Genomic DNA, 13,324 nt, shown 5'->3' on the forward strand with positions numbered 1-13,324 from the left:
ACCAAGGATGTGGAAAAAACAAGATGGATATTAACTCCTGGGAAAAGTCGTGTAAGAAAGAGAAAAGCCATCCTTGCATCCTGCGTGGTTCCGCTGTGCCGTCTCCGTCGGGCCATAATAGTGGCATCCTATCTATTAGGAGGACCGGGGTGTGGGGCAGAGAGGGGAGGGAGAGGTGGTCATGTGGCTACCTGATAATGACCGAAACCGAAAAATTAGGAAGTAAGATGTTATTCTGAGATAGGGAGCAGGATGCCAAGACAGTCAGCTAAAGGAGTTGAAAGTGATCATCCCAGGGAGCAGGAAATGAGTGGGGAGAAGGGCAGGTGGCTGCTGTCTTTTGGGATACACACACACAAGCCTTATAGACTATCTGGCTTTTAAAATTATCTACAAACGTAACTAATATAAAAAATCATCAATATCTCAATAAAGCTGGGAAAATAATCATCTGCTCGGAACGAGGGGCCTAATGAGAAGAGCTCGTGGAGATGCTGAAATCCGTTCTTGTTCTTCTCTTGGTATTTGAGAAAACTGAGGCCTGGAACAAATAATTTGTCCAGATACCTAGATTGATGAAGAGAATGGCTCCACTATGAATGATCAACGTGATGAATTCTTGACACTGTAAATCTTGTTGAACTTTTGTGGAGAACAAGCTGGCCTGACTTTGGGCAGATGGTTTGGCAAAGCTTCACTCCGTAAAGCGTGGAATTGAGATAATTGGCGTTCCGTAAGGAAAACTATTTATAATGCAGAACTATTTATTGCACACTATTTAATGCAAAAGTATTTCTAGAAAAAACAACCTCCTCTCCCCACATTTAAATGACTTTGCAGAAATACTGTGTTTTCTGGTTATTCCTGTGATAGAGATCAACCCAGACAAAAATCTCCTTTTTGTGAAGCAGTGGTTCTCTGAGTGTAGTCCTGGACCAGCCGAATCAGCATCCCCTGGGAGCTTGTTAGACATGCAGATAATGAGGCACTCCCTGGATCTGCGGAATCAGAGACTCTTGGGGTGGGGCCCAGCACCTGCGTTTTGACAAGCCTTGCGGGTGGTTCTGCTGGACCTTACATTCTGGGAACCACTGAATAGTTGATGGTGTTAGAGGTAATGCCGACCCCTCGCCCCTTTAGGGTTAGGTCAGCCGGGACTCCCCACGGCACTGAGTCCTCTTTCATTTCCCTCCAGACTTCATTCTCCTCGAGGTTTAAGCACCTTGGTCCGCATTAGTGTGAACTGTGATTTTTTGGGGGTGGGAAACGAACTGATTTTGCATTATTGATAGTCTGTGGATAAAACTTAGAGCACATCCTGAGTTCAGCAATAACAGGCTAAGCCTTGTAATTACGAGCTTATTAAAAAAGAGCACCGTTTCCCTAGGGGGTGTGTGTTGGGATTTGGGGTTGGCTGTGTATCAGGGGGACCCAAAGTTAGAGCTGACAGCAGACCTGAGCTTCAGTATTCGTGGGGCCTTCATCTGTGTGATCCTGGGTGGCTTTGGGGATGAGTGGCAAAGGGCCATGTCCCTTCTACTATGGGGTGTGACCTTGTAGTTGAACACATTCACTTTGCAAACCTTCCACTGGCCAGAACGCAGTAACATGACCACGTCCAATGACAAGGGGAGCTGAGCAGAGTATATTCTGGCTAGCCAGTTGCTCCTCATGGAGCCAAAGGGGAAAACGGATATCGGGGTGGAGGAGAGACGGTTGACAGTCTAATGCACAGTAACTTCTGCCTATGCGCACTTTCAGATAGATTCTGCTCACAGTAGAATGCCTTGTGGTGGTCATGTCTTAAGAAGCTGGGATCCCAAGCCAGGCAAAATCATTGCCATTCCCTTATAAACCTACCTTGAATGACCCCAAGTTTAATGGTTGCTGGACCAAGAGGGATATATGAATGGGAGTCATAGTTCCAATTCCGCTGACTTTTCTCCTAATTGTAGGAAAGTTGGGTGCACATAGCCTTGTATGTGTAGGAATTTGACGTATGGTAAAGACAGGATATAAAACCCCAGTGGGGTCCCAGTGGACTGTTGACTGGGGGGAGAGGCTGCGGTCGTCAGCTCAGAGCTGCAGCTCAGCAAGTACATGAGCATAAATTCCCCATGTGTTAAAAAGTTCAGTGTAAAACTTGAAACCCCAGAGAAGTTAGACTTCTGGTTTCTTAGGTGGAGGAGGACGTTTTAGGAATACGATTTTTGGAAGAGAGAAAATGAATTGATAGATTTGACTAAGTAAAAAAAAAAGCTAACATTCCGTCTGTAGATCAGAAGGGACCTCTACAGGGAAAAATGGGGAAAATATTTGCATAAGTTTTGCAAGATAAAATGTGTTCAGCTTGAGCAGCCCTGATGGCCTAGCGGTTAAAGGTCAGTGTGCTCCACTTCGGTGGCCCCAGTTCAGTTCTCGGCTATCAGGAGCTATGCTGTGGGGGTGGGTCACATAGAAGAACCAGAACTTAGAACTATACACAACTATGTACTGGGGCTTTGTGAGGAAAGAAGGAAGAAAAAGGAGGAAAATTGGCAACAGATGTTAGCTTAGAGCACATCTTCTCCTGCAAAAAAAAAAAAAAGGTAGAGCTCTTAAAAATCCATGCAAAATACCAACAGAGTTAAAATGTGGGAAGGATGTGAACAGAGGGACCACATGCCGGTTATAAATTACAGTGGCTGGAGACTGGTATTTTTTGAATATCAAATTGAAAAAGGTGAAGGGAAACCCTCTTTATGGCCAAGGAGGAGATTGCATTTAGACATATTCTCCCTCCCACCGCTGGTCACAGGGCAAGGACGGCAGGCTGGACAGCATGTTAGCAGTTGGTCAGCTGAGGCTCAAACGTGTTCCTACACTTGGCCCCACGCTCTATCTTCTAGGATTACCCGGGAAGGAAACATCAGAGATGCAGTGAAATTTACGGCTGAATGTGATCGCCACCACGCTGTTTATAATGGCGAAAAATAAAGAAAATACTTCATGGTCTGCAGTAGGGGCGTGGCAAATACATGACCTTATTCCTATTCTAATAAAAGTTATACAACCGTTTCAAGTCACGTTTCCAAAGAAATTTTCATGACGTGGGGAGATGCTTTCTGTGGAATCTTAAATGAAAAGTGAATCACAATTCTAAATTCTAGATGAACTCAAAAAAAGCAACCTGCAGAGAAGCTATCAAGAGGAGGTACTAGAAATAGAAAAGAGATGATCCTTGGGTGTTGGGATTATGAGTGGTTTTAACTTTAATTTATTCCTTTATAATTTTATTTTCCCAGATTTCTACAAGACAGTGTGTATACCTTTTACCAGAAGGACGAAAGTAAACGTTGTCGAAAAAGGGAAAGGGTGACAGGTCATTCGCTAAAATAAATAAACCTTGCAGCCACCCGGGTGGACAAAGCCTTGTCACTTGTCCTTAGGGAATAATGTGAGGTTTTCCTCTGCCACCCATTCAGGTGGCTTTCTTTTTGGTATTTATATTGTTACCCGTGAGTTCTATTAAAAACGACTGATTTGGTGCATTTAGGTCGATGTCCTATTTTCCACGCCCAGATTTCTTTTTTTATAGTGTCTGTTAGAGGCAAATGGGTAGAATCGGATCACTGAAGAGTCGTAAAAACTTTAGCCAACTTTTTCCCCTTTAATAAGTATCATATAAGCCATTGATACTTGACTGATTTATGAACGTTCATGGACTTTTTTTTCCCCTTTACAGGAAAATTTTGTGCCTGATTACATTTTTGAGGTGGAATGATTGTAAGTTTATAGATAAATGAAAATCTTAGCATGACGCACATAACCGGGTATGTAAGATTGCTTCTCTTTTGAAATTGTATTGATGCAGAAATGCAGCACATTCAATAAAAACCTGCTACACTGGGAAGTTTGCTGTGAAAGATTTGTGGAACATTATGGGGGAAATTTAATTGCTATGAAATATTTGGAGAATATTATGGGGAAACTGTTACGTCTCCTTCTGGAGTTTCTTAGGTTTTAAAATCCCTGTGTTCTCTTTTAACTAGCTTGCTGCGATTAAATTAAAACTTTTTAGAGAGCCAAGAATTGATGGTTATTTAGGACACGCTCCAAGCTCAAATACCATAAACTCTGGCTTACCTATGTGGTGTTCTAGCTGTGCTGTCTGATATGGCAGCTGCCAGCCAGGTATGGCTTTTAAATTAAAATTAATTAAAGTTAAAGTTGAGATCCTCAATCACACTAGCTACATTTCACAGGCTCAGTAGCCACGTGTGTTACTGTGTTGGACCTTGAAGGTATAGAAATTTCTGTTGGACCTTGATGGTCTAGAGAGAATTCAGAATAGATAATAAGCCCCCAATAATTTCTTTTTAGTCTTAGAATAATACCTAATGAGTGTTCTTCCACACCCATTTCCTTCCTAACAAGGCCTTGCTTAGCTTATTGCTAAAATAGTTTTTTCTTTGAATACTCCCCAGATGATAGGAGGAGGCAGGACGCAGGATACAGTTGAGAGAAGAAGATGCTTTTTGTATTAAATTTGGTTCAGATAAATGGGTAATCTGAATGCAGAAAATACACACTTAATACTGAAAAAGCCCTGGTAGATTCACAGAATTTTGGATTTGAAAAGGGCCATTGATTGCATCTCATCCAACCTTCTTATTTAACTCATGAGAAGTTTGAGGAACAGAGAGGTTAAGTAATTTGTGTAAGTCACACAGCTAGACGGAGGCCTTGCGACCCCTCACTCTCCAGGTTCACTGATTTTGTCATTGGGCTGAGACAACCTTTCTAAGAAGTTCTAGTCCTATAAATCTGTTGTTCATCAACTGTGGAGACAAGAGGAGCCGATTATAGTAGGATTAACTTTACACAAGGTCGCAAAGTATGTTGTAAAAAACAGGAAGTTGCCCTTTAAAAACCCGGTCTTCTGAGCCTTCTTCTCATGTCTTTGAAAAAGTGCTGCTTCCATGAATAGACACTTTTACTTTTGGCCTTGAACTTGTGTGTATTTTAAGAATCAAAAGGAAATAGGCTTCCTTTTAAAAGTAGCCTCTTTTGGGGTTAGGATGTTATAGTCAGGAAAAGGGTTTGCGTTTTAAAATCCTGTTTTTATTTTGCAAAGCTTATGGATCTATTGTCACCAGTAAGATTTGCCCCCCAAACTCCATTGAAAGTAAATTTCTGTGGAACGGTTTGGCCTTCTCAAATGAAATACATTTTCTCCCCAAATTATCTGTTTCCATCGGCGCTGTGTAGGTTCCCTTCGTTGCTGAGAGCTAGCTGCCGAAAGTGAAGTAGTTTATTCCGGGAACCTGACCGCGTGCTGTGCAAAGACTGTGTTTTGTTAATATTGGGAGATGCTCACTGTCCACGTTTTCTGTGAATTCCACCTTCAGATGCCTGGTGACCTCGTTTCCTCCCTCTCTGCTCTCCTTCTCGGTTCAGACCTGCCTCTGCGCGTTCTTCTAACTCGCCTCTTTCCATTCAGTCTTGCCTCTGTCTGTGCATCTGTCTGGTATATGGGTCCCGGAGTGATTTTTCGAGAACAAATCTGATCATGTCACTTCCTGGAATGAAATCCTGCAGCGTCCACTGTGCCTGCAGTGGGAAATGTAGGTTCGGGTCCTTACTGGGCAAACATTCTCTTTTCGTGGGGCTGGGGTCCACCCTGCCTCGCCATCACGGCCTCAAGTCTATGTTCAGCTATCCCTTTGTCAGCCTTGCCTGGCCATCGCCCCGTTATCGTCGCCCTCCCTCCCTCACCTGTCTCTTCTTTCCTGTAGCACTTAACACCCACTAACATCCGACTTAATTTACAAGTTGTTTTGATTTCTGGGTGCTTCCCTCCGTTAGGATGGGGTCTCTGCCAGGCTCCGGTGTCTCCCCTCCCATCTTTTCCCTCCGGATGCAGGCCCTTCTCCCCTCCAGGTTCTTGGTAATTTCCCTGATGGGTCACCCACTGGAGGGTGGTCAGGAAGGCCATTTTCCAGTGTGCTGCCATCTTCCTCCTTCTCTGCCCAGGCCACCTTGTTGCCCCTGGAGTCGGCGGGGGTTGGACTGCGGTGGAAGTGATGGAGTGATCTCTACTCGCGGCCACACTTCCTGTCATTGTGGGCGGGGTGTGTGTTTCATTTGCTGAGTTATCTACTGCTCCCCGTTCTCTCGGGGGGAGCCGGTTGGGTGTTGGCTGTTTGGTTGGATGGCTTCCCTGCTCCTCAGTAGGTGGTTTCTCTGTAGCTCGCATCAGGGATGGTCCCTTGTATACCAATGGCAGTGGAGACGAACCGCTGAGTCCCGCTACCTGCTGTGAAGTCCAGCCTCTGCTCGGCTGTGTGCAGCCCGTGGGGAGGAGATCTCCAGAAGCAGGGCTCTCTGCAAATCCGTGGGTCCATGTCGTAATGGGAATTGCGAAGGAGCGCTCTTAGGAGAATGCCGTTCTGCGCGCCACCATGTGGGTTATTTTAGCAAACTGATGTCCAAAATGATGACATCATTTTGAGAAAATAATTTTTGGAGTAAAATTAGCCAGCCTCAATATTAAAATGCAGGGTTTGCCAGGGTCCTCTGTTTTAAGTACTCTTAGAACCCATGTTTCTGTAAAACGGGTTCTTGTATTTGGTGGTGGTTCCAGCGAAGCTTTCAGAAGCTAAGCTCCTCAAATAATTCACTAGCGGTGTGAGATAACTTCATTTTTTTTTTTTATTAAGGTTTTATTTTTTTCCTTTTTGTCCCCAAAGTCCCCCGGTACATAGTTGTATATTCTTCGTTGTGGGTCCTTCTAGTCGTGGCATGTGGGACGCTGCCTCAGCGTGGTTTGATGAGCAGTGCCATGTCTGCGCCCAGGATTCGAACCAACGAAACACTGGGCCGCCTGCAGCAGAGCACGCGAACCTAACCACTCGACCACCGGGCCAGCCCCTCATTTTTTTTTAATTATTAAAAAAAATCCCCAGTTTCTATTTAGGTTTAAGACATTACTTTACACACCCTATTTTCTTCCACTCTCTCTCGGGACCTCCTAGACGCTGAGATGAAGACCCTTGGTTTACCCCCCATAGTGCTACAATGGGCACCTGGAAGGCGGTCTTTAGTCCTGGTGTTTACCCATCCTTTATGTGATTTTTAAACAAACCAAAGGAACTAATTTGTACCCAGTACCCTGCCTTGTGACGCTGGCTCTCACATTTTCCAGAATAGTCCTGATTTAAATTATTTGTATCGTGGATCTTGACTTCTGTGCCTCAGACCGTAGGCCCTCATTTGTGCTTCAGAAAATAGAAGTCCCTGTGCTCAGAGAACGTTTGTTGAATGAATAAAAGATCATCTCCTACGTGTTTGCGATTGCCCTCTGTATTTGGCTGTCACTTTATTTGCTTATTCGTGTATGGATCTTTGTAGCAAGATGCCTAAATTACTGTTTAATGATCCAGTCTAGATATTTTTATAGTTCCTATTCTAAAATAGGTGTTTTCTTTCTTTGTGCTTTGATTGAGAAATAGCTTTGCATCCTCCGCACGGTGTCTGGAAGAGCATTTTGTATAGGCAGGTGGATAAATACATGCTGATTAAATTCCAGTGCTGCGCCCCTGGTGCGTTTCCAGTCTCTTCTCTTAGTCCTTGCAACAGACATATCCAGGCTTCCTCCTGCCTTTGCAGAAATGATTAACACGTTCTTTCATGAACCTCAAATTTTGACAAAACCTCACAATATTTTCCGGGAAGGGAACGGGAACCAAACGGGGTGTGTGTGCTTTAAGAAGGGGACGGGGTTCTTAAAAGATAACTTTTCTAGTATGTGAGTGTCAAAATATCCCCTTTATAGGTGTGGATGCCCCAGCCTTTGTTTTCTTCATCTGTCCTTGCTCCTTTACCTATTTAGACTTTTATCTACATGTGAAATAAAAGCGAATGTCGAATGAATGAGAGCTTTGAAAACCCTGCGTGGCTCTGTCTGACCACAGAGCTGTGGCTGGCTGACCCTCAGGAGAACCACACCTGGACATGTCATGGGCTGTGGTGTAAACGAACCAATTGTAGGATTCTACGAGAACTGGCTGTCCTTTGACCTGTTTTTCCACCAGTCATATCAGAATGCAAGTGTGGAATAGCCATTCTGTTAGGGGAAAAATATGAGAAGTCAAAGACCACATTATTTGCAAACATTGATCGTTTAACTGGGTTTTGTAACACATCCCTTGGGACACAGCAGACGTCTTACCTGTGTGTGGCGATGCTGGGGCTGGGGAGGGCTTGTCGCTCCACAGCATCGAGGGAGAGAGGGGGGAACAGCTGAGTGGCAGAGCGTCTGGTCATTGCTACGGAGGTAGATTGGGGGTTGAAACGTAGATTCTATTTGGTGAAAAATATGTCCCTCTTAATGGTGATAATGACCTCTAGGAAACTGATGGTTTTGCTATGCTGTGACCTTCGTTGTTGACCTTGTGTAAACATGTGCCATTTAGTCTTTATTCCTGGTACTTTTTGGTATCAGCACTGCATGGCATCCTGCGTGTTATACTGAAATGGTAGGAACTCTGATAGGAGGGTGATATTTTTGGAGAGCTTAAAAATAAGTGAATATAATTAAAGTCCTCTATTTTTTTTTTCATTGTTGGTTGCCCTTAGGTAATTTTTCCTGCATAATGAATTAAGCGAAGAGGATCCTTACTCCTTAGGAATGGAGAGCAGTCTGACAGGGTCCAGGATGCCAGACCCCGCATCTTCCCCCTTGGGGAAACATCAGAGCTCAGCGAACGGTAACGGAGACCTCGATTCAGGTATGATTTTGTTTCTAAAATCCATTTGGCCTTTTGATTTATGGAGCCATATCTTTCTGATAAATGTTCAGGAAACAACAGGGCAACATTTCTAGATCTCATACTTGCCTGTTTCTAGGATCTGTTGTCATATTTATAAGCACAGAGCAGCTTGAAAGTTATGCCAAGTTTGGTTTAAAATTAATATTACCTAGATATCAAAGTTAATATTCTCTATTCCCTATATACCTATATATGGTGTGGGCTGGGTTATGATGAGGTGACGAATTGCCTCAAAATCTCAATGGCTCAGCACAATAATTGTTGATAAATCATTCACACTGTTTCAGATGGATTCTGAACCTGCTTCACCCAGTCCTTCCATGCCATCGTACGATGCCGGCACTCATCATGGGGCTTTGGGGGCGTTTGTTCTTAGAGGGAGGCAGAGCTGGACTGTCCTTTTTTTTTTTTTTGAGGAAGATTAGCCCTGAGCTAACATCTGCTGCCAACCCTCCTCTTTTTGCTGAGGAAGACTGGCCCTGAGCTAACATCCGTGCCCATCTTCCTCTACTTTATATGTGGGATGCCTGCCACATCATGGCGTGCCAAGTGATGCCATGTCTGCACCTGGGATCCGAACCGGTGAACCCCAGGCCGCCAAAGCGGGACGTGTGAACTTAACCGCTGCGCCACCAGGCCGGCCCCTGGAGTGTCTTGAATCAGTAATTCACTGCTCTAGCTCAGAAGAGACAGGTGTCACTTCTGCTCAGAACCTCTTGCCCAGAACCAGTCACGTGTCGTGTTTCTGCCGCTGTGAGGGAGGCGAGGAAATAGAATTCTCTCCTCTGTGCCCAGAGAGAGAGGATGCCCAAGCGTTAGATGCTGCTACTCAAGACCACCTCCAAAACCTTGAGCGCATCTTTTAGAAAAGGGTGTCATGTGAAGGAGATTCAGGTCATGGGAATTTGGGGCAAAGTGTTTCTCCCTTAAGAAATCTAAAACGAAACCAATCTAAACCAGTCTTTGATAGTTTTTTTTTTTGTCTGTTTGTGAGGAAGATGGGCCCTGAGCTAACATCTATTGCCAATCTTCCTCTTTTTGCTTGAGGAAGATTGTCGCTGAGGTAACGCATCCATGCCAGTCTTCCTCTGTGTTATATGGGGTGGTGCCACAGTGTGGCTTGGTGAGCCGTGCGAGGTCTTTGCCCAGGATCCGAACCTGAGAACCCCAGGCTGCTGAAGTGGAGCTCCTGAACTTAACCCCACTACATTACTGGGCTGGCCCCCTAGAATTTTATATTTAACCAGTGAATTTATAAATGCGTCTTTTTCTGAATACTTACACAATAGAGTTTTTTTAAAAAGGTAAATTTTGAGGGGCCAGCCCCGTGGCCGAGTGGTCAAGTTTGCACGCTCTGCTTCGGTTTCGCTGGTTCGGATCCTGGGCACAGACCTAGCACTGCTCATCAGGCCGTGCTGAGGCAGCGTCCCACACAGCAGAGCCAGAAGGACCTGCAACTACAATAGACAAGTATGTACTGGGGGGCTTTGGGAAGAAGAAGGAAAATAAAAAGATTGGCAACAGATGTTAGCTCAGGTGCCAATCTTTAAAAAAAAATTTTTTTTATCTTTCCTAATTAAATAAGGATAACTTAGGTCTCAGACTCATAAACACTTTGCTGTGATGAATTCATGTAAAGAAATGTTGATCATTAACTCAGTGGGGCATTTGACCGTTGTCCAAAAGTTACGAGATTTATCTTCACGTTTTGATGAGAGCAATCAATGAGAGAATCACAGATGGGTTGATGTCATTGAATTTATTTGATTAAGTCTGTGTCTGGAATTATCTTATCTGGAAAAAATCTGGAAAAGCTCAAAATAATTGCCTAAATATGTTGAAAGATGTTAGTCTCTGTTTCAAAATCAGCTCATTTCCCCTCCTTTATTGTAGAAGTGAGAAAACTTACCCTAAAAGCAGAGCTGAACCCTCCATCTCCCGGCGGGAATATGGAAATTCTTTTTCTGAGAGAGCCTGGTCCCAGAGTGAAAGTTCACCCTCATCATTCTACTTTTATTTAAGTATAAATATGCCTTTCTGATGTTTGCCAAGTGGGGTTATTTTTCCACGTTTGGAGTCCCTGAGCTTTCTTCGTGTTTCTGTCGTACACATGTCTGATTTCTGTTGCTGCATCATTTCCAACGGTATGTTTTTAAAATGGTTTAAAAGCCAACCGTGTTGACTTATTGTTTTCACACAGATGCAGTGTCTCTCTCTCTAGCTGAAGTAGATTCTGAAACTTAATAGTCACATGTGTCAGGAAAATTGTCTGGAGTGAATTTCCTTGTGGATGATGCTAACATCCTCTATTTTGTATTTAGGATACTGCCACAGCATGGCTTGATGAGTGGCGTGTGGGTCCACGCCTGGGATCTGAACCTGCGAACCCTGGGCTACCAAAGTGGAGGGCACGAACTTAACCACTGTGCCACTGGGCTAGCCCTGAAGCACCACGTTTTGTATATAATTGGCTGGGGTATGCTTTGAGGAAAGCCCATCGTGTATACTCTGTTACTTCCTTGCTCTTGTGTGATGCGAGGCCCAAATCATCCAGGATGCCATGATCTTTCGTAGAAATAGTTCTAAACAGCTCTAAAATTATGTTAAATTTTTCAGATATTGGCCCTGATGTTTTTTCCCCCTAAATGGCTAATTGGTCCTTTCTCCTTGGAATTTCCGTATGTCCTTGTGAGCAGACTTTGAGCTGGTGCCACAAAGATGGACTCCTAAAGAGGAAGCACATTTCCAGCAGGATCTGAAACTATGTAGAGAGTGGAGGCTGACTTCTAGAAACTCCAGTTTAGTTTTGAACATTTAGAGTGTTAATAACATCCTCAAGTATGAGTCTTCAAGGAGTTTATTGATTTTCCCAAGTAGTTCCCTTTGAACTTGTTAGTACGTAAATTATCTTCCCTTCTGGCCTCCGTTGTGGGGCTATTCGGTTCTGGGACGAACCGTGACACCCGTCGGGCCGGGCGGTGTGTTGGTGCTGACGGTCTTTTCCCTGGAAACGGTTCCGAGGAAATTCATGGATGGGATGAGTGAGAGATGGCAAAGTCGGCATTGTTCAGCTGGTTCTAAGACTTGCAAACCAGGGACGGCAGGTACGGGATCCTCCGATCAGGCTGTGTGGCAGGCACTCTCTTAGGCGTGTTACATGTGTGGGGTCCTTGAATCCTTCCACAACTGGTGGGAGAGCTCCTTTTATTATCCGCATATTATGGATGAAGAGTCACTTGGCTCTTGGGTACCAGCAGGGACTTCATCCCAGGGGTCCTGAGGCTCTAGGGCTGGTTCTGACGCCCTGGGCTGTCCTGCCCTTCAGTGCAGGGAGAAGAAACCCTGGATACATAAATGTGTGTGCGTGCACACACACCCCTTGCACACCCCACACCCACACACTTTACGCACCCAGGGACAGCTCACATTCTCTCTGGTCCTCTCCTCTGTCATCTCCCGTCCTCTCTCCCCGTGTGTTATGTGACACAGGATGGCATCTCCCTGGTAAGTGGCTGCACTTACATGCCTACAGGTCTTCTCTGCCAGAATGATGGGGCCACGGGACGGAAGTCTAACCTGGTTGCTCCCGGTTGATCTTGTGTGGTTGGGCTCCCTGGTCCCCACCCCCAGCGGCTGCAATTCCTGGCATTGAGATAGGTCATCCCTCTGAAATGACGACTTCAGCTTAAGTGGACTCTCAGTCTCATTAACAGCTTTTTACGTTGTCCGTTGTGCCTCTTTTCCTAAGGAAAGCTTAAAGAATATTTGGGGTCAGGGACTGACACCCAGTCCTGTAACTGAAATAGGTGCAAGAGAAAATTCCTCCTTCTGCCAGGAGCACTGAGGATGGGATGCCAGGATAAGCTCGAGTAGGCTCCCCGGTGGACAGGATGGCCACCACTGTCACGGGGCACACCAAGACGGAAGCAGGCCAAAATTGGATTTCTGGAACTCTAGGCTTCTTCAATCGCCGTGATAAAAGCAAGCAAAACAGTGTGCTGAAATGGTGATAAATAGATTCCTTGACATTATTTTTCCAGGCCGGCTAAATGTAATTTCCTGATGAAGTCTAGATAAAGTGGTATCGCACATTCAGATTGGGCAAGCCTGTAAGTGAAAACAATTATTCTGTAAATGTAGGCTTTTTTCTTTTTCCTTTTGGCTTTAGGATATATTAACTGGAGTCCCACAGGCTCTTCTATTCTGGAAGGAAAGGAGTCAGCATTCTTCTTTTTTTTTTTTTTTGAGGAAGGTTAGCCCTGAGCTAACATCTGCTGCCAATCCTCCTCTTTTTGCTGAGGAAGACTGGCCCTGAGCTAACATCCGTGCCCATCTTCCTCTACTTTATATGTGGGACGCCTGCCACAGCATGGCTTGCCAAGCGGTGCATAGGTCTGAACCTGGGATCTGAACTGGTGAACCCCCAGCCGCCAAAGTGGAGCATGCAGACTTAACCTCTGCATTCTTATTAGAAAAATTCAGATCTCTCTCTCCTCATGCTGGGAACCAGT

At 44.8% G+C, this 13,324-nt stretch overlaps 1 protein-coding gene across 7 annotated transcripts in view; it reads left to right on the forward strand.

Annotated features, from left to right (window-relative positions):
• SFMBT2 (Scm like with four mbt domains 2) overlaps positions 1-13,324 on the forward strand; it is a 244,299-nt gene that overhangs the window by 14,964 nt on the left and 216,011 nt on the right. For all 7 annotated transcript variants that reach the window (XM_014841320.3, XM_014841318.3, XM_014841322.3 and 4 more), the window contains exon 2: positions 8,620-8,771. In XM_014841320.3, coding sequence (XP_014696806.1) covers positions 8,672-8,771 — 100 coding nt within the window. In that variant the 5' untranslated portion in view covers positions 8,620-8,671. The remainder of the gene's footprint in view (positions 1-8,619; positions 8,772-13,324) is intronic.

This window comes from Equus asinus, chromosome 29, assembly GCF_041296235.1.
Source record: "Equus asinus isolate D_3611 breed Donkey chromosome 29, EquAss-T2T_v2, whole genome shotgun sequence".
Lineage (NCBI taxonomy): Eukaryota > Metazoa > Chordata > Mammalia > Perissodactyla > Equidae > Equus > Equus asinus.